Source organism: Drosophila obscura, unplaced genomic scaffold (genome assembly GCF_018151105.1).
Source record: "Drosophila obscura isolate BZ-5 IFL unplaced genomic scaffold, ASM1815110v1 contig_150, whole genome shotgun sequence".
NCBI classification, from domain to species: Eukaryota; Metazoa; Arthropoda; class Insecta; order Diptera; family Drosophilidae; genus Drosophila; species Drosophila obscura.
The window spans coordinates 7,530,456-7,556,935 of NW_024542736.1; the positions used below are offsets into that span (position 1 = coordinate 7,530,456).

The following is a 26,480-nucleotide window of genomic DNA, read 5'->3' on the forward strand; positions in this document are numbered from 1 at the left end:
CGTGATATATGATGAATGTTGTATGAGATTATTACAAGCTTTTAGCGCGGCAGTGGCGGATCCATTAATCACTTGGCCTCAAATCCCCCCCCTGCACGGCCCCAGCCACAGACTTTTACCAAAGGTGAACGATTTGAGCTCCGTTTATGGTCATAAACTTAGTTTTAGTGTTAAATGGATAATTAGTAAGTGGATTTATTAATGTACAGATGTCTCAGTTTCTGTTTGAAACTCTACAGCAAGCTGTGAGTGAGGTATACAAATTATATGTGCCCCAAGATGAAATAGACAAAGTGACGGGATCATTATCAGAGATGCTATTGCGTGAAGAAATCATAAAGATAGTATTTTGATATTTCACCTTCATTGATTACTTTTTTTATTGCATAAACGGAGGTGCGAGATACGCGTGAAATTCGTATGAAAACCTTCCACTGGGAGCATCATCTGCGCATCTAATTATGCAGCTAATGGTGCTGTGATATAAGAAGAATCCGCTCAGAATAATAGAACCCATTTACCTGGGCATCTTTGATCAGCCAAATTTTTATATGATTTACTATAGGCTTTATGGAAATAAAATAATGGCATACATTATTTTAAATGGGTCTTTTTATGTACCAGGCATTTTGGTTTAATTCATTTATTATGTCACTGCTAGTTTCATTAATATTCTGAAATATTTTCACTCCGCATTGAGGCATCGATAATTATAATTTGTGATTCGTTTAATTTTGCATGCCGTACGCATTGTTATTCAGTGGAAACCATAATTATTAAATACGATTCAACTGCAATCGCATTAAATGAATGTTTCTTTCCTGTTAGCTGGGAGTAACTGCAGCCACTCAGCTGAATATTGATCTTAAGATCTAACTGGCTTTCGAGTGTACACGCCCACTACCAGGGCATTGCCACGGAAATAGGGATCCAGTGGGACCAACTGGAGAGGCTCAAGCTTATGTTTCCCCAGAAGCTCCATCTGGACTTCAAGGGCCGCCTGCGCGGGGGCATTGTCGTAGATGCTCTCCGCATGCAGGAAGATGGCAAAGTGCCCGTTTATCTTCAGAAAATGCCTGGCATTAAGCATAAGAGTGCGAACCTGCTCCGCGGGCTGCAGATTGCAGATGATCATATCGACTTTGTCCGGAATACGCTTGTGGTAAACGTACGGTGCTGAGGGATCCTCAAGCACAGGCACGAAATTTGGACGCCGCTCGGACAATGCTGAGAGAGCTTTTAGCGCCCAAGGTCCGGGCTCCACGGCATATACCACACCAGTCTGATCTACGATGTCAGAGATGTGGGCGACTGTCCGCCCAAGCCCAGCCCCAAGGTACAGCACCTTCGAGCCACTCTTCAGGTACAGCTCCTTCACACCGCTCATAACGGCAGCGGCCAGAGTCGACTGAAAGGGGGACCAGGCGCGAAACTCACACGTCTTGCCACGGAAATCTGCACTGAACCGTTGCTCCTTGTAGTCGTAATTTCCGGATTCTGCTGCCGCTCTAGGGGCCATGTTCCGAGTGAGCAGATGTATGGATTCGTCCTTATTACGTGCCAGGAATATTCCGCTGTGACGATGCTGTTCCACGATAATTGTAGTGCTGACGATCTTGGCTTTGATCGGCTTCTTTTCGGTTTTTTTATGTTCAACCAGAGGCTTCACTGTCTTCCCAGGGGCCGGGGCAGCCTTTAGAGAGTTTGAGGAATTTTGGTTCCGCTTCCCGCCCTTGGGCTTCTTCTTAGTGTACTTTTTAGGCATTGTTTCCAATGTATTGAAGTTTTAGTTTTCATTTGACTTTTCCGTGTTACTAAATCTGTTCACCAGCTTTGACTAGTGACAGGTGACACGTTTTCTATAATCTAGAGTTCTTTAAAAAGGATTCAACATTTCACCATTCAAATCAGGTGACTGGATCTAATCTAGTAAATAATTAAAATAAATAAATGTAAAAATATATGAATCTGATTATTCGCCAATGAGTTGAACCATTTCAAGTTAATATTTCTGAATAAGCCTAATGGGTTATCATCATAATTTTAATTCATAAAACAATATTTTAGATTAAACGTACGAATGATATATTATTATTATATTATTTTAATGGTATTATTCCATGCGAATAATAATTAAATTTAGTCGTGATCCTGGCAGGATCGCCATGTAGTAAAAAAGAAAAAAACCCCCCCGGTGGGTTTCTTCCTTTTTTTTTTTTTTTTTTTTTTTTTTTTTTTTTTTTTTTTTTAAAAAAATTTTTTTTTTTTTTTTTTTCTTTCCCTTTTTTTCCCCCCCCCCCCCCCACCCCAAAAAAAAAATTTTTTTTTTTTATTTTTCCCCCCTCCCCCCTTTTTCTCTTTTTTTTTTTTTTTTTTTTTTTTTTTTTTTTTTTTTTTTTTTTTTTTTTTTTTTTTTTTTTTTTTTTTTTTTTTTTTTTTTTTTTTTTTTTTTTTTTTTTTTCCCAATCTAATGTTTTCGCTCTTCTCTGTTGCAGTGGAGAAGGGCCGTTGGGATCCAGTCGATTCGCCAAGTAAATGTATCCGCAAATGCTGCACATAATTTAACAAAGTGAATTGTACCGCAGCATCAGTGACAGCAGCAGCAGTAGCAGCACCACCACCACCGCCAGCAGCAGCACCAGCACCAGCAACAACATCTGTGGCAATGGCAATAATAATAGCTCGGGAACAACAACAGAAACATTTCGACTTCATTTTGTTGTGGTTTTCTTTTGTACATAAAACTTTTTCGGGCACTACAATTTTTAATGCACTCTCTGACATTGCCCCGGCCTGTGAGTAGGCGGCGGTCGTGCCGGGTGGGGCAGGCCGTGGAGAACAAGCAAATGAAACTCAAGTGCATGTAGCACGGGCCTGGCCAAGTGGCACAGAAAAACGAACAGTGGAAAAAATGTAGCAGCAGAAAACAAAGAAAAAACGAAACAAAAATAATACGCCAGCAATGGAATAAAACAGCCAAAGAAAAGCAAAGCAACGAAAGAAAACAATAATAATACACAAGGGGGAAAAGCTGTGGCATGTGGCATGGGGCAGAGGGGGCATGGAGCAAACTCAAATTTTTAATAAACTTGCCGAGGCTCCTGGGCTATTTTTTGTTGTTGTTGGTTGCCGCTGCATACTTTTGGGCGCAGCGACAATCGCGGCCCTTGTGGCAGTCTACAGTCCCCTCATTGTGTTGGTCTTGCCTCTCTTATTTACGAGTATTTGCCTAGGAATGTGGCAAGCGTCTACGTCTAGGGGCGGCTTGGCAAGTGCCTGGCCTATACAGTGCCTGCCCCATTCGCAGGCCCCAGCCGCAGCTCCAGTCCATCCGCATAATGAGGCACCCAGCCAGACGACGGCAGTTCATGAAAAATCAAGAGCCAAGAACTTTTAGCTGCTGTCGGTTTTCTGGCATTGCCCCTACCCCTGCCACTGCTTCTGCCCCACGCAACAAAACTTTTGCTCAATGTAAATTTGGCCTGATCATGTTTGAAGTTTATCCGCGAGTGGCGCAGAGAGTGTAGTGCAGAGGGTACTGTGACCACCTACATACACCACACGTCCGATGCAACTCCATTAACCCGCTGGGACCCGAGATGACACTCATATGCCAGACCCTCGAACACTGAAGGAAAAGAGCAACCTACAAAGGAAATATCTGTAGCAGGGGTTCCAAAAAAAATTTAGGGGGGGTATTTCAAGATGTTAGAAATTAATTGAAATCGGATTTTAAATGTTATAAAATTCATCCAATAGTAGCTCAGATTACAACTTTTAATTTCAAGCCAAGCGTCTTCTGTTCCTTTACCATTTCTTCATGATTTTTAGCAGTGTACCCCAAGCCAGAAACGCTTAGTCTCAGCAGCCGAGAAGATTCAGTCCCAGAGCGGCCAGGGCTGCACGTTCTGTGGAGGGGCAAGCTGCCCTGGCAAGGGGCAGAATGCATTTTTAACATACCCGCGCGCATTTTTCGCAAATGGCAACAAACGGCGCCAAGTTTAGCAGCTGCGCGGCCTTCGGGCGCTGTAAAATGCAAAATCCAAATGCTCTGGCCACTCTGCCCCCTGCCGCTGCCACTGCCACTGCCTCTGCTCTGCTTCTGCCATGGCCGCCTGGCTTTTGGCATTACATTTTTAGCATATTTGTTGTAGTCCAAACACGTGACAAGTGTGGCTGTGTGTGCGAGTGCCATTAGTTCCTTAGTCATGCCCGGGCCACGGCAAACTCACGTGCCATGTACGGTACGGATATGCAGGTTTGGGCCAAAAAGAGTAAAAATGGTAAACTTTACCGCAAAGGCGACAACAACGGGAATAGATGGCCTCTGGCTGCGGTCATATATTTGCCATTGCATCGGCATACTTTTTTCCACATTTTAATCAATTTTTCAGGCTCTTAAGTGCACAACATGCGAGGGTCTCCCCAGTGGCATACAATGTACAGCCATACAGCCATACAGCAATGATTTCGAGATGAACTGCTTCTGTTTTTTGCATTTCTGCAGTCAGTACAGTCAGTTCTTTTTTGTTTAGTTTTTTCTTTTAATTTTTCCATAAATCATATTCATTCTAACTGCCATTGCCAGAGCACAAGCGTAATCAGATAGACGTACATTCCGCCGCGGCGGAAATCCTAGGAGTGGCCTAGGAGAAATCCCTCGGGTAGGCAGCTGGCCATAATGCCTGAAATTAAATAAATATGCTCGAATATTTTCAGTTTATGACAATGTAAGTTGTGGGAAAAATTGTGCAAAATATTTTCGATAAATACTTGAATATTAAATCGGCTTAATGCGGGGGGGGGGCGTGGCGCCGTCACCTCGTGGACTCGTTGAGCCCATTAAGCCCATAAGCTTTATTGATTTTTAACAAGCCCGAAATGGCTGCGCCGTTTATTTACAAAAATTAATTATTGCCAACCGAGCAGAGTGGAAAATGCATTTGAATTGATTTGAGTTCATTTTAATATCCTTTTTAAACATTATCAGCGAAATTAAATTTGCCGAGAGGGGCGAGCATGTAACCCATTAAGGACAAATCGGTGGCAGAAGATGCTTGGGCTTTCCCATCCATCAGGAGGATGTCTATGACATCATTATGGATTTGAAATATTGCTTTCGTGACCCCGCCAGGAGCATCGGAGCGAGTGTGGCAGCCACATGACAGTGCCACAACAAACCACAGCACAACATTAACATCAGCCCGGCTGTCAGAAGCAAGTTGGGCCAGAACTTGGGCGGTGGCAGGAAGCATTTTGTGTGGCCTTGCCACGCGCAGCATCTGCGACTCTGTGAGTGACTGATAACTGCAACTGCAGCCGTTTGCCATTTGAAAGCCATGCTCTGCCCCTGCCCCGGGCCGAGCACAACAAATGAAATCGATAAGAAACTAAGCGGCTTGCCGCTTGCCAGCGGAATTCCATTTCTTTTCCGCTGCAGCTTAAGCGATGCATTTGCCCCGGCCAAAAGAGACAGACATGTTTCTAATAGGATTTCGGCGCCGCAAGAGGGATGAAAGGCGGTTTTCTGGTTATTTTTCAATTGTCTACTTGGATGCACAAGGCCGCCGCCCGTTAATGCTGCAGTTGAACCTGCCACTCGCTCAGAAGCTAAGGTCGAGGCTTAAATGAAGAGATTTGGCCCTGCTGAACAAGGGCACAAACTTCAAAACGATATTCTCTACATTCGCATGTGTATATACAAACAGTCTAAGGCGGAATTTCTTGCTAAAATTGCAATAAAATCGAGGTAGAAATCAAGCCAAGTTACATGTAAAAAATAATTGACTAAAGCTTCAGCTATAAAAAATAATACTTACCACTGTAGTTGAGTGGTCCCCAGAAACAATTGAATGGGATTTTAGCCATGAGAACAAAACAAAGTTAGATTCAGTTTTTGGTCAGACTATAATAGACTTTTTGTTTAAATTTCTCGTAGATTTCGATTTGGAATTCAACCTTCTCTGTTATGCCACTCCGTTGTGTGCAATGTTAATCATAACATCAACCGTTTAACATATCCTGTTAGCATAGCATACTGCTACATTACAGCATTCATACGCTAACATTTTCTGTTATCAAAACGTTCGCTGTTACTTCTAATCGCAGTCTATAAATTACTCTCCACTCTGTTAACGTAACAGCTGTGAGCGCCAACAGTAGCGACAAAGCTACAAAGGAGAAATAAATGGAGCAAAGAGAGAACTCACATCATAAGGCGCGCCCAGGACATTCGGCAGCTTTGGGGATGAACGAGCGGAAACGAAGCTGCTCCAGCATCCTCAGCGAGACGGCGGCACTCCGCCGGCAACGGTCTGCCAACCATGTCCACGGCATCAAAGAGTTGCCACTCTACGCAGCGGCGCGGTGCAGAGCGGTACGAAGCGGAGCTGTTCGGTTCGGTTTTTTAAACGACATCAAACAAAAAATAACAAAAAAAAAAACAGCGTCAAAACTGTCCGCCAAATGGCAGTTAAATAAAGCTATAAACTCATACAAGTATGTCCGATAATGTGTGTGTCTGTGTGTGTTCCAGTGTGTTGGTGTGCTTGTGAAATTATGCATTTATGCAAATCGAGCCATTGAAAAACAGCAACAGCAACAACAACCACAACCAGAGCCCAGAGTCAGTGCCAACTGACTGTTGCTGATGCACAAAACTCATAAATATTTCAAGAGCCAGCAGAACCGTGTGACATACTCTGGGTGTAGGTGTAGGTTTTAGATATGTGTGGGTGTGTGTGTATGTGTGTGGGTGGGTATATGAGAGTGTGTGTCATTTAAGCCAGTCAATGAAATGTTTGTTAATTATGTATGTGTATACATTACATTGCCATTAAGTAATTAACTCGGCTCCAAGCAGAGCTGTTTAAGTCTCTCCTTGTGCATACACATACGTGTAGATCTGCCTCTGTGTTTGTGTGTGTGTGTGGGTGTGTGTGTGTGTGTTTGGGTGAGCTCCATTTGTGTCTGGCTGGAATGGCTTGACACGAGTGTGTTCCTGTAAGTGTGTGCTTGACATTGTCTCCTTTGATTGGAAACATGTTGCGTATACGCCATGTGAACGTACAACAAATTGAGAGCAAATTGATATGCTCCAACAAATGAAAGGGCAAATGCAATTGCAACTGGCAGTGGCATCGGCATCCGAATTGAAATTGGCAGTACAAGTGGAAATGTCAATTGAAGCCACTATGACCAAGTTGATATTGCCATTAATTTGATATTTTCATTATAATTGCAAGAAATTCGAGAGATTTGTGCGCCTCAGGTCCTATGCAGAATAAGTCAGTGCAAAACAATTGTCGGAGACTTGGAAAAGGAAAACTGTCATTGTGACATTCAATTGCCTCTCCGACAGAGTAGATTGTGTTGTCTGACTGCAATGTGAAAAGAATATTCTGCATTTGATTTGATTTCGTTTTGTTATCTGTCATGCAGAGCATTTTTCGGCTGCATGTGTGTTTGTGTGTGTGTGTGCTCTGGGAAATACATTTGAATTGCAAATTATATTGCTCTCTAAATATTTTTATTGTTGTCCCAAAGCATATTTTGCTTCAATTCTCTGCATAGACACCTGCCATGGCTCAAATGATGATGCCGAAACTGCACTCAAATTATTCAATTAGCAGTTGCCCAAACTCTGCTCGAAACAACGACTCGCAACAAGGCAATTTGGCCAAACTTTATATCTGACATTGACACTCCAACGAGTTGATTTGTGCAAACTGCTCTCGACTATTCTGATTGATATGATTGGCTCTACTCGTATTAGAAAAAGATGAGAAAAAGACATTTATATATTGAAAACATTGTGTTTGATTTCACAATTATCCATTTAATTGTTGAACTCCTTTAATGGATTTTGAAACATCTTCACACTGTTCTCATAAGTAAAGCAAAAAAAAATGTATGTTTTGTGTGTTTTTTTGCTTATCATTAGCGTCCAATTAGGTTCTGCTTCTTAATATGTGGAGGCTTCTTGTTGAATCTGGCGAGGTTGTTCTCTGCCCAGTATTGAAACCCATTAGCCCGCACTTAATTTTTTAATCTATTTCTGCCTAAGGTACAACTAAAACTAAGCCCTGCTTACAATTTCCATAAAGAATTAAAAGATTTTGCCTAGAAAAAAAAAATTGTTTTTAATTAAATTTAATACAATATTTACGATTTATAACTCTTTTAATTTAAATCTATCATGCACAATATTTGTGTTTCTTTGCATAAACGTCAAATTCAGTGGCCAATTTAGATTACATTTGTTCAAAGTTACATTCACATTGACTTGAACTTAGCCAAATAATCAAATATTTAACCCATTCACTTGTGTTTATTCCTTCCGTCCAGCCGTCAGGGCTTCCTTCCGTGCCCACCCAATCCCTTGAATTGTTAATGCTTCGGCCGCGAGCGAAATTAAACGGATATTTTTAGGAGCAAACATCCGCTTGTGCCCCACGACCCATGCCCCATGCGCCACCACTTCCACGGACCGTCTGTCTGTTATTAAAAATAAAGTGCCGTTCCGCAGCAAAAGTTTTCCACGGTAATTTTAATAAACGCGTCAATGAAACCAAAACAATGACGACAGCATCAACAACAATAACAGCAACATTAACAAGGAGCAGCCTCCGCAAAAAGGTTGCGGGGTATGGGGGCGACCGGCGATGGGCGATGGGCGCACAAAAAAGAAGCCACAATTTGATTAGAGCATTAAAGGACTTTGTGCCACAAAGCCCGAAGCGCCCTGACCTCGGACTCGTATACGAGTATGTCTGGGACTCAGCGTGAACCTGAGACTGGACCTGAAACTGAACGTGGGCTAGCCATGGGGATGAGGCATTTGGCCTTTGGATGAGGCAGACAAAGTTGACGCAACACAAGCACTGTCTGTTAAATTTTTGTATTTTTTTTCGCCTTTGTTCGAGCACAGAAAATTTTAAAAACTGTCAACGTTTAAATAACGCTGACAATGACAATAAACAAATGCAGTGGCCAAACAGAATGGAGCTGGCAAAAAATAGAAGAAGGAAGTTTAATAAAAAACCCAAAACCGAAACTTTGTAAAAGTCAGACACGTGCTGAAGAGAGAGCGAGAGGGAGAGATGTAGAGTGTGTGAAGGAGACAGGAGACACAGAGAGAGAGAGATAGCAAGCGGAGATGAATGTTCTTTGGACTTTGACGCCAAAAAAGTTTTCAAATTTAATAACCTTAAAACAAAAAGCGACAAAAAAATCCAACGACAAACGACGAGTTGTTCCTTCTCTTTTTGTAACAAGGATTCTCCATTTGTTTTTCTAGCTCATTGGCCGCTGACCTGTCAATGGCGTTTATCGATATCGGAACTATATATATGCATGTAGATATACGGCCGGCCGCCTGTGTAATCATGAGCGGCGCGTAGGGCGAAAAGTTGGCTTCAGCAAAAAGTTTGGACTAATAGAAAATATGGCCGGCCATTGAGTGTGGCCAAAGAGCAAAGTTTCTGGCTGGGTTCTGGTTCTCCGCCCCAATTTTTCGTGGCCGGGACGAGCGGCCTGTGAGCAGCAAGGAATTTTAAAGGCGACCAACCACAATGGACTATGGCCGGTGGCTGCTGCAGCTGAGCGTCCACATGCTCCTGGGTAAGTTCAACTTAAAGCTGCGGCTACAGCTTTCAGTCTGGAAGTCCACCCCCGCCCCCTAGTCTGGTACGGGACATGCCGGGGCTGGAGCCTGTTATAATAATGAAAATATTTGAAACTTTTCATTTTATTGCCTTTTGCTTTTAATCCTTTCACAAGCCGTACCCACCAAACCTTTTTTACGACACAGTCCACGATGTCGGCAACTTTGTGGCTGCACACCAAAACAGAGACACACACACATACAACAGCACGATGGAAAGTCATTTAGGCATTTCCGTTTCCGCTCGTCGCCATTGTGCATTTGGCTACCGTGTGACCCGAACTTGGAGCTCAACTGAAACTCGAAATTAGCATAGCAATAAATGTGTTTGTCTGGGTGTCGCCGCCTCCGACCAGACACGACCCAGAACCAACCTGATCTGACCCGAACCCGACCCCGAACCCGAACCCGGCACCGACCCGACCTTAACCACATCAATTTATGTTAATTTTATGCCACCAAAATTGTTTTTTAAATACACTTTTAATTATGGCCCAATGAAGGGCAAAGTGAACCGAAACGAGCTGAATTTCGCATCGAAATAAAAATAATAATTTCAATTAGCTTTTATGCGTCTGCCACAGATAAGCCAAGTGTTTCTTTTTTCGCCCTTGCCCCCTTTCCCCATCGCCACTCCTTGACTTGTAGTAGAGTTTTTATCTGTCTGTGCCACAATGCGGATGAGTGATCTTTAAGGATGAGCTGAACAATTCAGAGGAAATAGATTCCATCGATCTCATTACTTTTGTATAAATTACGTGAGTAATTGGGTTTTACATCACAATCCATCATGGCAAAGATAAGGCAAAGGAATTATTATGCAAAAAGAGGAAATAAATGCAGAAAACGGAATTGGAAAAAGACTTTCATTTGTTGGCATTTTTGTTTGTTCATTTTGTTTGCGATAACACTGTGTGTCTTTTGACCTCGTTTTAATTATATATGTATTTTTTATCGATTTTGTTTTCCATTAAATTTGCCATTCCATTTATGGAGCTCATGATCTATGCAAACCATATTCATTACAAGGGAAATGTGTCAACAAACGATGCACAAAATGTCCACAGTTTTCGCTTTTTATGCCATGCATTGTTTGAGCAGAGAATTCTCTACTGGCAAGGACAAGGACAAATGCCCCGACAGTCACCCAAAAAATTTGCATAAACCAAACATAAATGCGACAATTCCATTGCGGAGTACGCCTTAAAGGATTTTCCACACACACACACACAGACACACCCCAGTTAGAAGAGCAGGAAAACTGTGGAAAAATAAGTGTCTCTCGCTATATTTTATTTGCACTTTTCTAAAATTTATAGATGCTCTGAAAATTCACTGCAGACACAGACCGGCTCTGAGGCTGAGGCTGAGCCTGATGCTGAGGGGCCTGCTATAAAGAAAATAAATATTTGCGAGGCCAGCACTCGCTCACCCGCTTCGAGTGCCATAAAGTTTATTTAAACAAATTGCCGATTTTACAAGTGTCTTCAATTTTCGTAAGTGTGCGTTATGAGACTGCTCCCAGGCGGCGTAAACTTAACGAAACGAAATGAAACGATGTCTCCTCTCGCCTTGTTTGCACACAAAAATTACACTTGAACGGTGGCAAAGTCCCTGTAGGGGAAACTATAAGATTTTCGACTGTCAAGGGCCAGAACTGACACTAATATGATGTCAGGCAGCGGCAAATGCAGACAAAGCCTCTTGCCAAAATCCAAGCCGCAAGTCGAAGTCAAAGTCGAAGTCTGAGCCAAATCAACTTTAAACTTTCACGCGTTTGCATAGCTGCCGATCCGGCTTCAGCTGCATACCAAATGGGATTTGAACAAAAACAGCAACCAGAAACAACAAAAGCTCCACATCAGCTAAGGAATCTCAGCATAGTTGTCCGGGCAACAGAGCCATGCCATGCCATGCCATACCATGCTTTTTGCTAGCCTGGCCTGGCCCACTTGCCCTGCTCGTGTTGCTCGTTTAGATGGTCGATTTTTTGTTGCTGCTGCTACTGCTTCTGGCTGAGATTAGCATCTTTATTTGTGTTTGTTTGCCGCAGCGCATCCAACGCAACTTGGCCCCTCCCCTCACCGACCAAACTAAAACAAACTCCAATCCCAGCTCTCTCGCTCTCTCCAGCCATGCCATGCCCTGCCCTTCCCAAACCGAACCGAACCCAATCCAAACAAACACTGCCATGGACTTGAAGTCTCCTACTTGTCGTTGTCGTTGTCGTTGGCGGCCCCGCATTTGTATGCAAATTATAGACGCCTGGCCCTGGCCTTCTCTTTCCCACTGCTGCTTTCATTTTCCTTCCTCGTTTGGGCCAGTGCAGATTTGTCTGTTTGAGCGTTTATCGTTGGCGGCAAAATGTTTAAAGCGGATTTGCGCTGAAGCCTTACAGTATGGGAAAAAATAATGTTGTCCCGCTTATGGCTAACTGAAAAGTCAGGAAAAAGTTAGGACGGCCTTCCGAAAGGCATTCTCTACTTGCAGATACTTGGGACATTCAAAGCAGATAGTAAAAGACTCTCGGAGCAGCTGATTACAAAAACCCAGGGTCATCTGTGTGGAAAGAGATTATTACACTCATGATATTAAGTTGGGTGAGCAAACATAAAACAAAATCAGCAAAATCAGCCCAAGCAGAAACTTTACTGAAGCAGGAAAAGAAATCTGTCAAGCTTTGATTAAAGCAGTCAGAAACTAGAGAAACCCATATTCTCCGAGCAGCAAACGATCTTTGCTAATACATATGTAGATTGGTCTCTGGATCTCATTGAGCCATTGAGTATAGCTCACCCAAAATATTCTAGGCACTTTGAGATTTTCTAAGCAGCTTTTCATTTCTACGTATTGAAGAGCTTTGCTCCTTGACTTTCATTAGAGATGGCAAAGATGTCAGCTTTGTTGGAGCGGGTTCCAGGGAAGTTCCCCACAAGCGAACAGCTGCGCCAGAGGCAGGCGAGCAAAACGAAACGTGCAGACAGACATAGACAGAGAGACAGAGAGTCACTGAGACAGAGAGAAAGAGAGAAACTACAGCCGCCGCCACAACAAATTGATGTGTTGCCGTAGCTGTCTCTGTCACTGGTTCTCTCTGTCTCTCTCTGTGGCTGTCTCAGTATCTGTTTCTGTTACTGTCCCTGTTCCAGACTCTGTCTCCATCTACGTCTACGTCTCCGATTCTGTCTCTGGTTCTGGTTGTTAGGCAGCAAAGTTCACTCAAGTGCGTTGATTGCCGTGCAAAAAAGTTTCGTTTGTCTGTATTTGATGTACTTATTTTTATTATTTACATACACAGGCAAAGACACGGCATTTGTTTGCATAGGTACACACACGAACACAACGGCATACATACAAGGAGAGCCGCAGCCGAAGGACGTGCCTTTGGCCGCGCAGGTGAAGTTTTCCATTTGCTTTTACTCTGAACTGAACTGCTGGAAAGCCTGTCATTAAGCTGCGGTTGCCGCTGCCATTTGCAAATGTGTTTTCCATTGTCGTCCTTGTTGCTGCTGTTGCTGCTGTTGCTTTCGTTGTTCGTCTACTGCTTTGACATGCTCCAAAGGACTCATGTCAGGATCAGAATCGGAATCAGGCTGCAATCGCTGCGACCACCAGGCACTTTGTCTGTTTGTCTGTTTGTTGTCTATGGAAAGTTTAAACAAGTTTTTTCTGCTCCTTTGCCTCTGCCTCAGACACTGACAAATCCCGATGTTCTGCAATCAAACAGCGCCCTGTATACAGATAGGAATAGCCAACAATTCCAAAAGGTTGTCGGCGCTGGCCAAAACCAAAATAAATACTCGACTAAGCTGCCTTTGGCAATCGCAACTTTTGACATCCTTGCAAGTTATTTCAACTGTAAACGGCGACAAATTAAATTCACGAGTGTTGCAGTTGCAACTGTTGCTGCCTCTGTTGCTGTTACCTAATGCGATTTGCTCAAATTATGCACAAGTTGTCTGTCGTTGTCGGCATCCACTTGCTTTCGTCTCTCGTCTCCGGGATTGCTTAGCTTATCATGCGGCAACTGCAGTTGCAACTTCAACTGCAGCAAGACTGGGCCTGGATTATGGAAATTTCCAACAGCAACTTCTTCCACGAAGGAGCGCGCGAAGGGTGTGATGCTGCTGTTGCACCCTTCGGAGCAATAAGAGGCAGGAAAAACACCTAACCGCTACCACAGTAACAGCAGAACCCATTGCAGCTAATGATATTAACCATTTTTTTCCGGCATTTCCTTATTTTTTCCTCTCGCTCCACTCCGTCTGTTTGCACTTAAAAACGTTCGCAAATTGTAAAAACCAGCACGCGGTTTTGTTCTCTTTTTTTCTCTTCAGCTTGTTTTTGGTGGCTGCTTTTGTTGGTGGTACCGTTTAGCTGCTTTTTGTTGCATCTGTCGTTGCCTCAGACTCTGCCTGTGTCAGTCTCGTTCTCCTTCTTAGAGCTGAGGATTTCTACAAGTTCATTCAATTAGGAGTTGTGCGAAGGTTTCCTTTCCCTTGTTCTTATTTTCCTCTGTCCTCTGTCCGCCCGCTGAATGCTTTAATATTTAACATTTTCGTCTTGTTCTGCTGTTGAGAATATTCCAAATATTTCTCAATTTGCAACCATGAATGAGGAAAAGATAACATAATTATTTTATATAGGGCACTAAGGGAGAGATTCTGATTTCCATTTGAATTTAAATTGCATTATCTTGGAATAGTCTTAACTCCCATATCTATAACTAAAATATTAGCTACAAGAGTACAAATAAGAGATAACTACAATCCCTTTCAGAGCTAGTTTACAAATCTAATGAAAATTCAATATATATTTATTCTTATGTGCTACTATAGACAACAATCGAAGTGTATTATCGTTCGAACTCTCAGACTCCGATCAAAGCTTACACAAGCTACACAAAGCTTACATCTCTGGTAGAATTTTTTTTCGCCTTTTACTGTTTTTAAAAAAAAAAATACCAAATTTAATACATATATGTTTTTTTATTGCCTCACAATCTCTGACATGCCATCGAGAGATCCGGGTGCTGCTCGGTATGGCTTAATGCCTCAATTTAAAGCAGACGAATGCAAAACATTTTCATTTCGTTTTCGTTTTTGTGATTTTTCTGATTTACTTTTTGTATACGTATTCCATATTTTTATGGCATTTCTCATCATTTTATCTGACGTTTTTCATCTCGTTGCATGGGACTAACCTTCTACCCTGCTGCTCCTCCTCTGCTCACTGCTCTCTGCTCTGCTCCTGTGCTCGGCCACCGTCTGGTCCAACTCTGCTTCTGGCGTGCGGCAGTTGTGCGACGCATTCAGTGTCTACGTGTGACTGACATCAATGTGCCACAAATTGTTGATTTTCGTGATAACGTGACATTATCCTGCAGCTATGACATAAGTGGTCACACGTTAAATTCGGTTAAGTGGTACAAAAACGGAAAGGAGTTTTTTAGGTAAGTGTGTGGGGATTTTACAGTTTATATATGTATAATATATACAGTGCGTTACAGAACTATTACATCGTACAACATATACAAATATTCCTGAACGGATTTGTTAGCCTTAATCCTTTCCTACACAATCCAATTGTTCAATTGTTGAGCATAGCAAAAAATAGCTATTAAATATTAAGTGATCGTTAAAGTGTACTTATTAACTAATTAAATTATTGAAAAATATTTAACCATAATCTGTAGTAGTACAACAAATTAACGAAATGATTATTTTTCAAATAAAACACTAAATTGCATTCAATAATATCTGGCAAACAAGTGAGGGCTTATAATGAGTTTCATTACACTTTTGTTGCTAATATATTTTTTTTTTTACAACCGCTGGATAGTTCTTTGACGCACTGTTTTTGCCCATAATTTATGATATTTATTCCAGGTCGCAGCTGTCAGATGCATGGGAATCCGTGCCACTGGCAGTGGGTTTGCCTCAGAATTGCTTTTATATAGGGGGGGTGTACGAGTATATATTGTATGTTGTATGTTATGTAAGCATATTCCACACAAATATGTTCATTGTCTGGCACTGCGGCAGACTTTCTTGCTCCATTAATTATTAAATAAATTAATTTGTGCTGGCAAATTAATTTAAATGTTTGGTCACCTCCTCCACCAACTCTCCTTGCCTCCTGCCCGCCCATAGGCGTGTATATGCTTGCGGCACACTCACGGCATTTATTATTTATGCACACATCGTTTGCAGCGAGACAAACAACCAAATTAATTGGCCAAAAGACCCAACCCGGCCAGATATTTTGGCCGAGCAAACCAAATATGATGATTAAATGGTCATTCGACCTCAAGTCGGCCACAACAAGTGGCTGGCCAGGACAAGCCATCATTATGCTCTCACTTTGAATGCCTCTCTTCAAGCGTAGGCACTTGCCACATTCGGTGGCAGTCTGTGAACGCTGGGGCAGCGTAATGAAAAATTTCAAGTGACTGCTTCGCGTTTTGCTTAATTAAAAATGAGCAGCTCCCAGATATCCGCCCTCACATGCTCACAGCACAGCTGCACATAAGAACATGGGGACACAACGGCAGACACCCACAGATACACATACTGCTATACAGATGGAGGAAGCCAGCGAAAGCGAGACAGTTTGCAGGCTCCAGGGGGCTAAGGTTAGACCGAGGGCGAGAGAAAGTTTTAATTAGACAGCAGCACGTAAAACGTAAAAGTCAACTGAAAGCAAATTGCAATTCCACTTGCACTCGCCGGCCAAATGCAAATTAAAGCAAACAGTGCTCGAAGAGGTCCCAACAAGGAGCAGCAAAAGTTCACAAAAGAAACTCGAATATTTGTTTAAGTAACTTTTGGTTATTTTGCGAGGGATTACTTGTCAATGAAAATTATTAAGAATATTACAAAAGGGAAAATAATTTAAAAGCATTTCCATTTATTACAATTTTTGTTTTATATTTCAATTAATTTCCCATTGTGTTTGTAAATTGCTGAAAACACAAAACACATTTTCATTCAATTTTCAGTCGAATTTATAGAAAAAAAAAATACCCTTCCAATAAATGTGTTCGGTTTACAATTATAAAATGTAATAGGCTCAAATAGAATTCAAAACCCAAAAATATTTGCACAAAACATGAAACATTTCTGTGGAATTTGGACATGCGAATTGGCATGAATTGGTAAAATATTTTAAGTGAACGAAAAATTCGCAAAATATTTTGTTAGTTAAATCAATCCTGAAAAAAATGTTTCCAAAAATTGTTTGGCTTTGCGAATGATCGATTTATTGTTTATGGCGAATATACAAAGCAACAGACTCTCTCTCCTTCAGCCAGATTTGGCCTTGGCCAGTTTTCCCATCGCATTAGTAACCAAAATTAATTTAATGTGTATTTTGGTTTTTTATTTCATACACAAAGAAAGAAGAATCTGTGCGTCCGGTCTGTCCCGGCACACAAATCCCCTTGTAACGAGCCTTTGGCACAGGGAATGGAGCACAGCGCGGCGCTGCCGTTTATATTGCTTATCAAATTTGTTGATTTGCTGCCGCAGTTACCGCCTAAGCCGCAAATAATGCGCAACCAGCACCCACCCGACCCAGACTTAGGCCATAGCCCCATTCTACATTCCACATTGCCCATTCCCTGTTGTGGCTATTAACAAGTAGCACACAAAGGCGACTTATCAACACTACAGCAGCGCACAAAAGTAGGCAACGCTTTTTCTCAATGCTTGGGGGTGCTTTTATTTATGTGCTCCCCCTAGGCCCAGGCCTTGAGGAGACCCACTTGATAGCTGTGTGTATGTGTGTGTATGCTTTAGTGTTGGACAAGTTTTCCACTTGAACACTTTTTGTTTTGGATTTCTCTCTTTTTACATGTTTTGAGGCATTTTGTGGGATTAATGAGCATCAATCCACAATACAAAACAAATTAAAGGGACGCCCATACCCAAGCCCATGTCCATTTCCATTTCCACATCAGACCCACATTGGCAATCAGTTAGGGTTGAGTGCATGTAAGCCACTTGTCTCCAAGAGAGGGAGACAGAGAGAGGGATAGGGAATAAAAAGAAACGATTCGCTCTCCCATTTCCTGGCCAGTTTTCGTTGATGGCTTTGAAAGCTTTTAACCCAAGCCTACGACACACATCTGCAGATTATCAGTGGGCCCAGTGGATGATATGAGGCAGGGGAAACGGACTTGCTGCAATTTGCGGCCACTTTGCTGGAACATCTTCCCACCGCGCTCACTCACCACACCCCTTTCTTATTTTTGTATCCCTTGCAGATACTCGCCACTTACGCCACCCACATATATACCGTTCGCGGTGGACGGCGTGCAGCTGATCGATGACGGCAACGAATGCAATGAATCCTCGTGTCGCGTGGAGCTTAATTTATTGGGCATCAAATCGTCTGGAGTCTACAGGTGCGAAGTGTCCGGCGATGCGCCCCACTTCCAGTTAACTGCACGCGATGCCAACATGAGCGTAGAGGGTAAGTCCGTGGAGTTGATTCAGATTCAGAGTCGGACTAGGAGTCGGATTCGGTGGATTTGCTGACTAATGAAATGCCGTTTCAATTGTTAGTCTTAAATGAAGTACTGACTTACCTACATACACGTACACGTACAGGTACAGGTACACGTACAGGGAGGAGTATGCATCTTATGTGGGAGTGTATCATGTGAATATTTTACGCCACAGGCTTACTCCTCGTTATCCATTATGTACTTCGTTTCCATTCCCGTTTCCATTCGCACTCTGATTCCCACTCCGAGAACACGTTCGAGGCTGCCACTGCAGTGCACTGCAGCTGAAACTGCCTTTGCTCTGCATTGCATAAACAGAGTAAAATGTGTAATTTCCGTGATATTTTAATAGTAAACAATACGGGGAAGAAAACTGCAAGGCACATGCAGAGCAGGGGCCGTTTGCATATATGACGAGCTGGCAAAGTGGCTGCCACTGCGGGGGGAGTTTACACGCACAGGATAAGCTGCAAGGCAACCAGGCAGCAAGGCAGCAAAGGCAGGCAGGCAGGATGTGCTCGCGAAAGGAACAGCGAGCGTTCATAAAATGTAACCAAGAGATGCATGTGATTCGCATCCGCACAGCGAGCAGATACACACACCCACACACCCACTCAGATACACGCCCGCCTCGACATGGACACGGACACAGCGCACAGAAACCCACGGCTCCTTCTCCTTCTCCTGCTGCTACTCTTGCTGGTGTGTGTCTGTGCGGCTCTGTGATTTACGGCAGCACTTTATGCTTAAAAAGGATATCGCTAAAATGAAAAGCTCCGCCACTGCCACTGCCTCCGCCTCTTGCTCCGGTCCCTCATCAGGCGACTTCGCCAAGGGCCACCCGCCGCCTGGCTCGCTTCTGCTCCTGCTTCGGCTCCTGCTCCTGCTGCATGTGCGTGTTGCCCTCCTTTCTGTTCTGCTTTATTTTATTTTCGCTTTTACTTTTCCCTCCGACAACCTCGCAGAACAACCCACAACCATACACAAACATGCAGGATGCTTCTCTGCATGTGTTTTATGATCATCTATTTTTCCGCTGATATAAAATAAATACCTTGTAGATGCGGGGCAAGCTCTGCCTCAGTGCTGCTCCTGTGTCTGCTTCAGGCTCTGCTGCTCCACTGTTGCTAAAATATTTTTAAAAATTTATCAAAAGCAAATAGAGAAGTTTCCCAAACACAAAAACAACACAAGCAGCGGAAAGAAGAACAACCAGAACGCCAGCAACAAAGGTGCGCCATTTGCATGTGTAATGTGCGTTTAAAATTAGCTAAGGAAATAACTGCGATGCACTCAGCCAGAGAAGGAATCATCTGTCCTGCATTCATCCATGGGAAAACGTTTACTTATGGCAGTAGCTGCAGATAATGGATCCTTTGTGACAGTATTAAAGGGGCACTATACACATAAAAGAGATGAACTGCTTGCGCAACATTTACACATTGAATATTCTCTCTTTCACTCCAATTAAGTGAATAAGTTCTATGCAATATTCAGAGTGATGTGGGTTCCAGCTCCTTTTTTTTCCTTTAAATCCAAACATCAACCTGATAACAGAAAACTTTAAAAAAAATTCTGGCCTGCCCTGTATTCACCCTCTCCAATGAATCCCAGCAATAAATAAAAATAAAAATAAAATCGCCAGAGCCTCTCTTTAATTTTGCGCCACTTCAATAGTTTGAAATTCCCTACTCCTGCCCCTAAGCCACTCAACAACAACTATCCATTTTGATGGCACTGATCCCATACCCTCTCCTTGTCGGTAAATCTCCAGTCCGTACCACAAGCTTAGCTATGGAAACGAATAAAAACTACCAATACTTGTCAGTCTCAAATGTTGAAATAGTTTAAGTTCCAGGGAACAATGAACACCATAAGCTAACTTCGATGAATCCCAACTTTCTGAATGCCAGACTTCTAAGGGTGTTAGTCTATTCGCATAAAGCTGTCTACAAGCTACTCTTAAAATTCCTAGTACCGCTCTAAACACACATTTTTAAGATTTATTGCTTTATCCATGTTGGAAATTCTAAAACAATATAAAATATTTTCGCTTACAGCTCTTCCGCAAAACAATCCCCTTATCAGCAGCTTTCACTCCATGTATCGCTTCGACGACTTTGTTCAGGTGAACTGCAGCACGGACTTCTCCAGCCTATTCACGCGGATTACGTGGTACATCAATGGAGTGAAGGTAACGACCAGTAATTCATCTGTAGATATATTTTAACCAATTCCGTTCATCATAATTGAATAGGTTTCTCTGGTGGATCTTCTGCCCAGTATTGAGACCACGATTGCCGCCCACGATTACAATCTGCGGCGCATCGTGTCCCAGCTGAACTTCTACGCCAACGAGCCGCGCTTCCACCAGGCGCAGCTGCAACAGCTGATGCTGCAGCGTCAGCAACAGCCGCAGCAGAAGCGCACCATCTCACCGGCGCGCCTCGGCCTTGAGCTGCGCTGTGTGGCCGAGATCGACAGGTATCCTCAGCTGCAGCGGGAGGCGACCATGTACGCGCAGCTCTTCCGGGACGACATCGATCTGAAAAACCAAAAGCTGATCAACTCGAGATCGGGTGGGTTTTGCTGCCCTTCCGTGGGCAGAGCTCTCTTAATGCACTCGACCGCAATGGCAGTGGCCGCTAATTAAAAATAAATATATTTTTAACAGACTGACATGCGGACCGACATATTTGGACAATTTTCAGCACAAATTAATAAAAATTTCTCTTTCTCTGTCTCTCTCTGTCTTTGTCGCTGTGTTGCAGTTGCCACTCGTGGTGGAAACAGCATACAATTGCAGCAGCTGCTGCTCCTGCTGATGGCGTCTGCGGCTGCGGCAACCGCAGCGCGACTCTTGACGCCACTGACATTTCAATATGGCGCACGGAAGTCGGCGCGCTACAAAATGGCGTCGACGAGTGCGTGTGCCAGTAGAAACCCCCCCTGCTGGCCGTAGTGCGGAATGGACATTCTGTTATTTTCCGGTATACCGATTATTGCGTTTGTTTCAACCATTTTATAGCTCTAAGCAACTGAAATGCACGTGAGAATTTACAAAAAACAAAAACAAAATAAAACAAAAAACAAACTATGTAATTTCTATGTACTATATAATTGTAATAAATGTCACTGAGTAACAAAAAAAACAAAAACAAAAACCAAACCCAAAAAACAATGTGGAAAACCTTTAACTTAAGCCAAGGCAAGCGAATCCTGTAAATAGCCTCTAAGTATGCAGTGGTAATGTAAGAACAAAAGAAACATCATCAATAAACATGCAACTAAACAAATTATTTCGTCTCGTTTTTTTCTTTTTGTTTTTGCTGTAAGCACATTGCCAGGCACGCCCCCGATTTGCCACACGCCCATGCATCCTTTCAGACAACCGCAAAAGTGCCGTTAAATATGTTGTTGGGTTACCATTTTTTGGTTTGGTTTTTCTTTTATTGTTTCATTTGAATTTCTGTTTTTCGTTTTTGTTGCTGTGTTTTTTGAGTGAGTACATGCCTCGCATGCCTTTGGGCCCGGCAGCCATGTATGCCACACCCACAGTCACATTCATTGCCATCGCCACTGCCCGTGCCCCTGCTCCTGCCCTGCACCGGCATCGCCACGGCCTGAATCGTTCGTCTCGTTTTCATTTCGTTTTTAAATCGAATTCAATGAATTCAATTGCAATTCCCCTTTGCATACGCAAGTTTGTGGCTGTGAAAATGGCAGCCGACAACAAGTGTAGGGGCCGTGTCGGGACGCCGCCAGTGCGGCACCCAGCATCCACTACACTCAACAGCAAAGTTCAGCTTCTTGGTTGTGGTAGCTACTACTAATACCTTCATTCGCACAGCCTGCTGCTGCATGTATTTGTTCTGAGCACTTGGAAGTCTGTAGTTATGGCTCTGAATACCCAATTAATTGGCTTCAATAAAAACTAAAGATGCTTTTGTTCTCTGTGCTCATTTTGGAATCACAAACGCAGCCAGAGACATGGAATATATTGTTATTTTTATTATATTTATATTTGTTCTCTTTTCGTAAAAAAGAAACCCAATATTCATGCTTCATAGTGTCGATAGCAGTAACTCCGCCACCATCTCGCTTTGCATATCTTTTACGTCCCCTGACGCGCTGAGATTGATTTCTGTTTGCATATAAAAAACCAACAATAAACCATCCACCCCAATCCCTTGGCAGCTATACTTCTGCCACATCTTATTATTTTTTTTCAGTTTTAATTTTTGATGCACCATTGTGGAGCGTCTGTCGACGGCTAAGTCTCTCCGCCACGGCTGGGGAACACAGCGGTCACTGAAGCGAGAGGTGAGTGGTGTTTCCGGGTGTGTGTGAGTCCATGTCTGAATCCGAGTCATTTTTTGTATGTACTTCTGACGATGCTGATTGAGGCTGCCAATCAGACATTGTCATACAGTTGAACAGATCGGAAAATACCCGAAACTATTAATGAATTCTCTGAGATTATCTTTTAGCGGAATCTACTCTCTGCGCTCTGCAGCCATAACTTCTCCCAGTTGCTGGTTAAATCATGATAACTCTTCACACACTGTAAAACCTGCTAGTATTGATTGTCATTTAACTTATTTAACTGCAAACAATGTGAAAGTATCTCAAGATTGAGTCATCCATCAGCAGACTGGTGGAAATGGTTGGGCTGCCAGACGCCGTCATATAAAAATGAAGGATCAAAATGGCTGTGGGGGTGGAACAGGAAGAAGTAGAAGCGCACCCGTAGCGACAACAACAAGACTATTAAGCGATAATTTATTTGTAATCTGCGACGTGGCCCCGCTTTCTGCCTCCTGGCATCCTCCTGGATGCTGCTGCTTCAGCGGGCTGGCGGGGGACGGAGGTTGCAGGCAGCGCGCTGCCGAGTGCAGCGGTTAGGAAAGGATTCCACTGCCCGTCTCGTGGGGCAATAAAACAGCAGGAGCAGAAGGCCAGTGCCTGAAAATATTTAAACGCGCTAAGATGGCTCGGTCATCAGTAGGTGGAGCTGGCACTCCGGGGGGTGGGTGGGTTGGCTCTTCGGCACTTTAAAGGGCGCCCGGCCAGAGGTGCAGGAAATGATTTGGCCTGCCGCTTAAATGGCAACAAATGCCAATTACAATTGCTTTAATGGGTAAATGAAACGGACGGCAAAGATGCCGGACAACTGGGGGGGGGGGGAGCAGAGTGGACAGAATGCACTTGCTGCTCCAGAAAACCGCAAGGATTAAGTAATTTCTGCCAGACATGCAGCAGCCGCAATCGCCAAATGAACACAAAAACTTTGCCCCAGCCATTCGGGGGGCAAAAAAAGACAGAGAGACAGAGAGACAGAGGACACAGAGAGCACACAGAGATGCGAGATAGAAAGAGAGAGCAGGGTTGGGAGTTGGGAGCTGGGAGCTGAGAAAGGACTGTGGCACTCTAATGCACTCGTGTGTGCAATAAATTGGCATATCCTTGCACACACACACACACACACACACACAGATGGAAAGATGCAGAGAGAGAGAGAGAGACAAACACACAATGGCAATGAGTTTTGCGTGTGCCGAGTCTGCTGTATTATGCACAGGATGCGCATAAGAATGAAAATCCTTTTGCACTTAATGGCAACACGGAAAAAGGCAGCAGAGGCAGCAGCAGTCTGCCCCCGGTCCATCCGAGAGGACCAGTGCCGCTCCCCCCTACACCCCTTGCCAACTGTTCGTCTCTCTCTCTCTGCCTCTGTCTCTCTTTTACTTTCTGCTTGGGTAATATTATTTTGTGCAAAATTTCTTATTTTACCGTGGAAACTCATAAAATTTGCTACTGCTCTTTGTGAACTCAATGAACTCCTGGCGTCCGGCTAGCGAGTGTCCAACGAGCTGCATCTCCTCCTGCTTAACCACTTTGAAGGCCATTAATTTGCAATGACCGTGGCGGGTGCACCGCGGGGAGCAGTGCGCTGAGCTGCTGCCCAGTGCCGGGCACATCCCATCCCATCCGGCTGGCTAGCTGGCTGGCTAGCTGGCTGTCTAGTTTGGTCCACTTTACGAGCATTTCAGCGCCGCTCTACTTTGCACATTTATTGTTTTTAATGCATTTATGCCTGGCTGTAGAAAAAACAGAAGCGAATGAAAAGAGAATACGTACGTATGCTCTCTGGCCGGGGATCATCAGCAAACGGCATGGCATGGCACGGCATGGCCCCAAAAAGGATGGAAAATCGAGCGACTTAAAGACGAACGCATCCGTCGGGGCATCACCGTGCAAGACATATGGCCATTATTTATTCAAGCCGCACAGAAGCTCAAGCACAAGCAGAAGCCATCGATGCCAGTGAAGAGAGAAGGGAGAGGTAGAAAAATTGTGCCCTCTGTAGCTGGCTGGCAGGGCTGGGCTGGGCTGATGCCGAGATTGCATACAATTTGCTTTGGCAGCACATTTCTCCAGCGAGTGCAGCTAATGAACCATTCCAAGGGGCGAATGATGTGTAACAGAGTGTCCTCGTAATCGTACAACGAGATAGATTCCATCCACATTTAATGCAACTCAAATACAACTAAGTCCTGCAGTGGTCCGAAACTTGTAGTTCCCCTGGCAGATTGATCGTTTCTAAGGTAGGTAAATAAATTCTGTAAATATTCGCTCGGAATTTAATGCGAAAGAACTCGCGCAGAATTCCCGCAGAAATGGAAAGTGTTGCGAGAGGAACAACAGCAATTCGATGCATATTATTGCCAGTGCTGTGCCAAATGAGGGGCGGCAAAGCGAAGTGATACCAAAGTAGGAAAGCATTTACTTCAATTGACTTTATTCGCTTTGCTTTCAAGTGTTGCCGTGGCTGTGGCTGTTGCTGTTGTGCAGGGTCCTGCTGGTCCTGGTCCTAGTTCTCCGGCAATCAGGCGCAACGACTTCCGGCAGGACAACAGCGTTGGCGATGGCAATGGCGCTGGCGACGCCTGGCAACCGCAATTGAAATGTTTTCATGGCAGCTAAACTAAAAAATTGTCATCGGGATTTTCCATTACCTGCGGCCAAGTTGGCTTCGGCCACGCTTTATTAAAGATGCTGCACCGCCAGCTTAGCCAGCCATTCACCCACATCCCCACAACAGCCACATTGAGCTGAGCTCAGTCTGCCATGGCCCGTAGGCAGTTGGCATTGGGGCTTAATTAAGTTTGTGCCCTGGTTGTCCGCCCATCTCCCACTTGTACGGGTAATGGTACTGGTAGTGGTCTCCTTCCTCCAATCAGCGTAGTCAGTTGCAGGCGCCAAGGAAAACCAAATCCCTTTATCCACAGAAAATGGCGTGAAAAAAATGCAATTAGTGTTTCACTCAGCCCACGCCCCACGTCCCACGTCCCACGCCCCATGCCCATGCCCCATGCCCCATGTCCAATTCAAGGACTCGCATTTAATTGCGAAATGCGGTAAATTAAATCATTTTCACTTGTGCGTCTTAAAGTCCTTTAAAGGAAATCCTGCTAATGGCAGCCAAAAGGTTCGCCCGACAAACCACAACGGACCAGCGCCAGAAGCGAACCCAAAGCCAGAACCCTGAAGCCAAAAGGAAATGCATAAGAGAGTAAACCAGCGAGCAGAAAGAGAGACAAGGGACAAGGGACAAGAGACAAGGGGCCAAAACGTAAAAGAAAGAGTGAGAGAGAGAGAGGGCGGGCGGGAGGTCGCGAATGGTAAAAGATTTGTAGACTGCATTTTTAATTACACTAAAAGCAACTGAGCAGCAAAGCGAATGGCTGTTCCTTTTGCTTCCCATCTGCCAGTCTCTCAGATCTGAGACTATGTATCTTCCTTCCATCATTAAGAATAGCTTTTCATCTATTGTAGATGAATGCTGTACTCCAGCACTCCAGTATATACTCGTAGGTATGTATATTGTAGCTATGTCAGCAGATGTATGTGGATTAGCATAAATATGCGGCCAAAGAACACAACTGCACAACTGCAAAATGGAAAGTTGTAAAAGCAAACACCATTAAGCACATCAACTGGAAAAGAGCCGAGAAACTCATTTCATCTGTGACACACAACACAATGCCCAAGATACAAAAAAAAAACGTATAAAAAATCAAATTGGACAAGCATTTCGGGTGACCAGAACTTGTAATATAAGACAAACAAGAGGACAATAGCGAAATGTTGTTCTTTAAATGGCACAAAATGTTTTCAAAGCTTATTTTTCATTTGCTGCAGCAACAACAGCAAAAAGGACACGTCTCCAAAAGGAAAGGAACGACCAGAGCCCTGAACATGGCACGGCACTGCACAGGGCATGGGGACAGTGTCCGGGGATGG

At 43.7% G+C, this 26,480-nt stretch overlaps 2 protein-coding genes across 2 annotated transcripts; one reads left to right on the plus strand and one right to left on the minus strand.

The window, feature by feature from the left end:
• Positions 1-865: 865 nt before the first annotated feature.
• Positions 866-1,765, minus strand: LOC111066993 (rRNA 2'-O-methyltransferase fibrillarin). The gene has a single exon (XM_022355983.2). It carries the CDS (start codon positions 1,763-1,765, stop codon positions 866-868), a length of 900 nt encoding a protein of 299 aa, XP_022211675.1.
• Positions 1,766-6,289: 4,524 nt separating this feature from the next.
• On the plus strand, positions 6,290-21,455 carry LOC111066898. Its single transcript, XM_022355845.2, has 7 exons — positions 6,290-6,498; positions 9,299-9,621; positions 14,963-15,116; positions 17,931-18,139; positions 20,234-20,367; positions 20,431-20,752; positions 20,945-21,455. Exons 2-7 carry the CDS (start codon positions 9,573-9,575, stop codon positions 21,133-21,135), a joined length of 1,059 nt encoding a protein of 352 aa, XP_022211537.1. The 5' UTR covers positions 6,290-6,498; positions 9,299-9,572; the 3' UTR covers positions 21,136-21,455.
• The last annotated feature ends 5,025 nt before the right edge of the window (positions 21,456-26,480 follow it).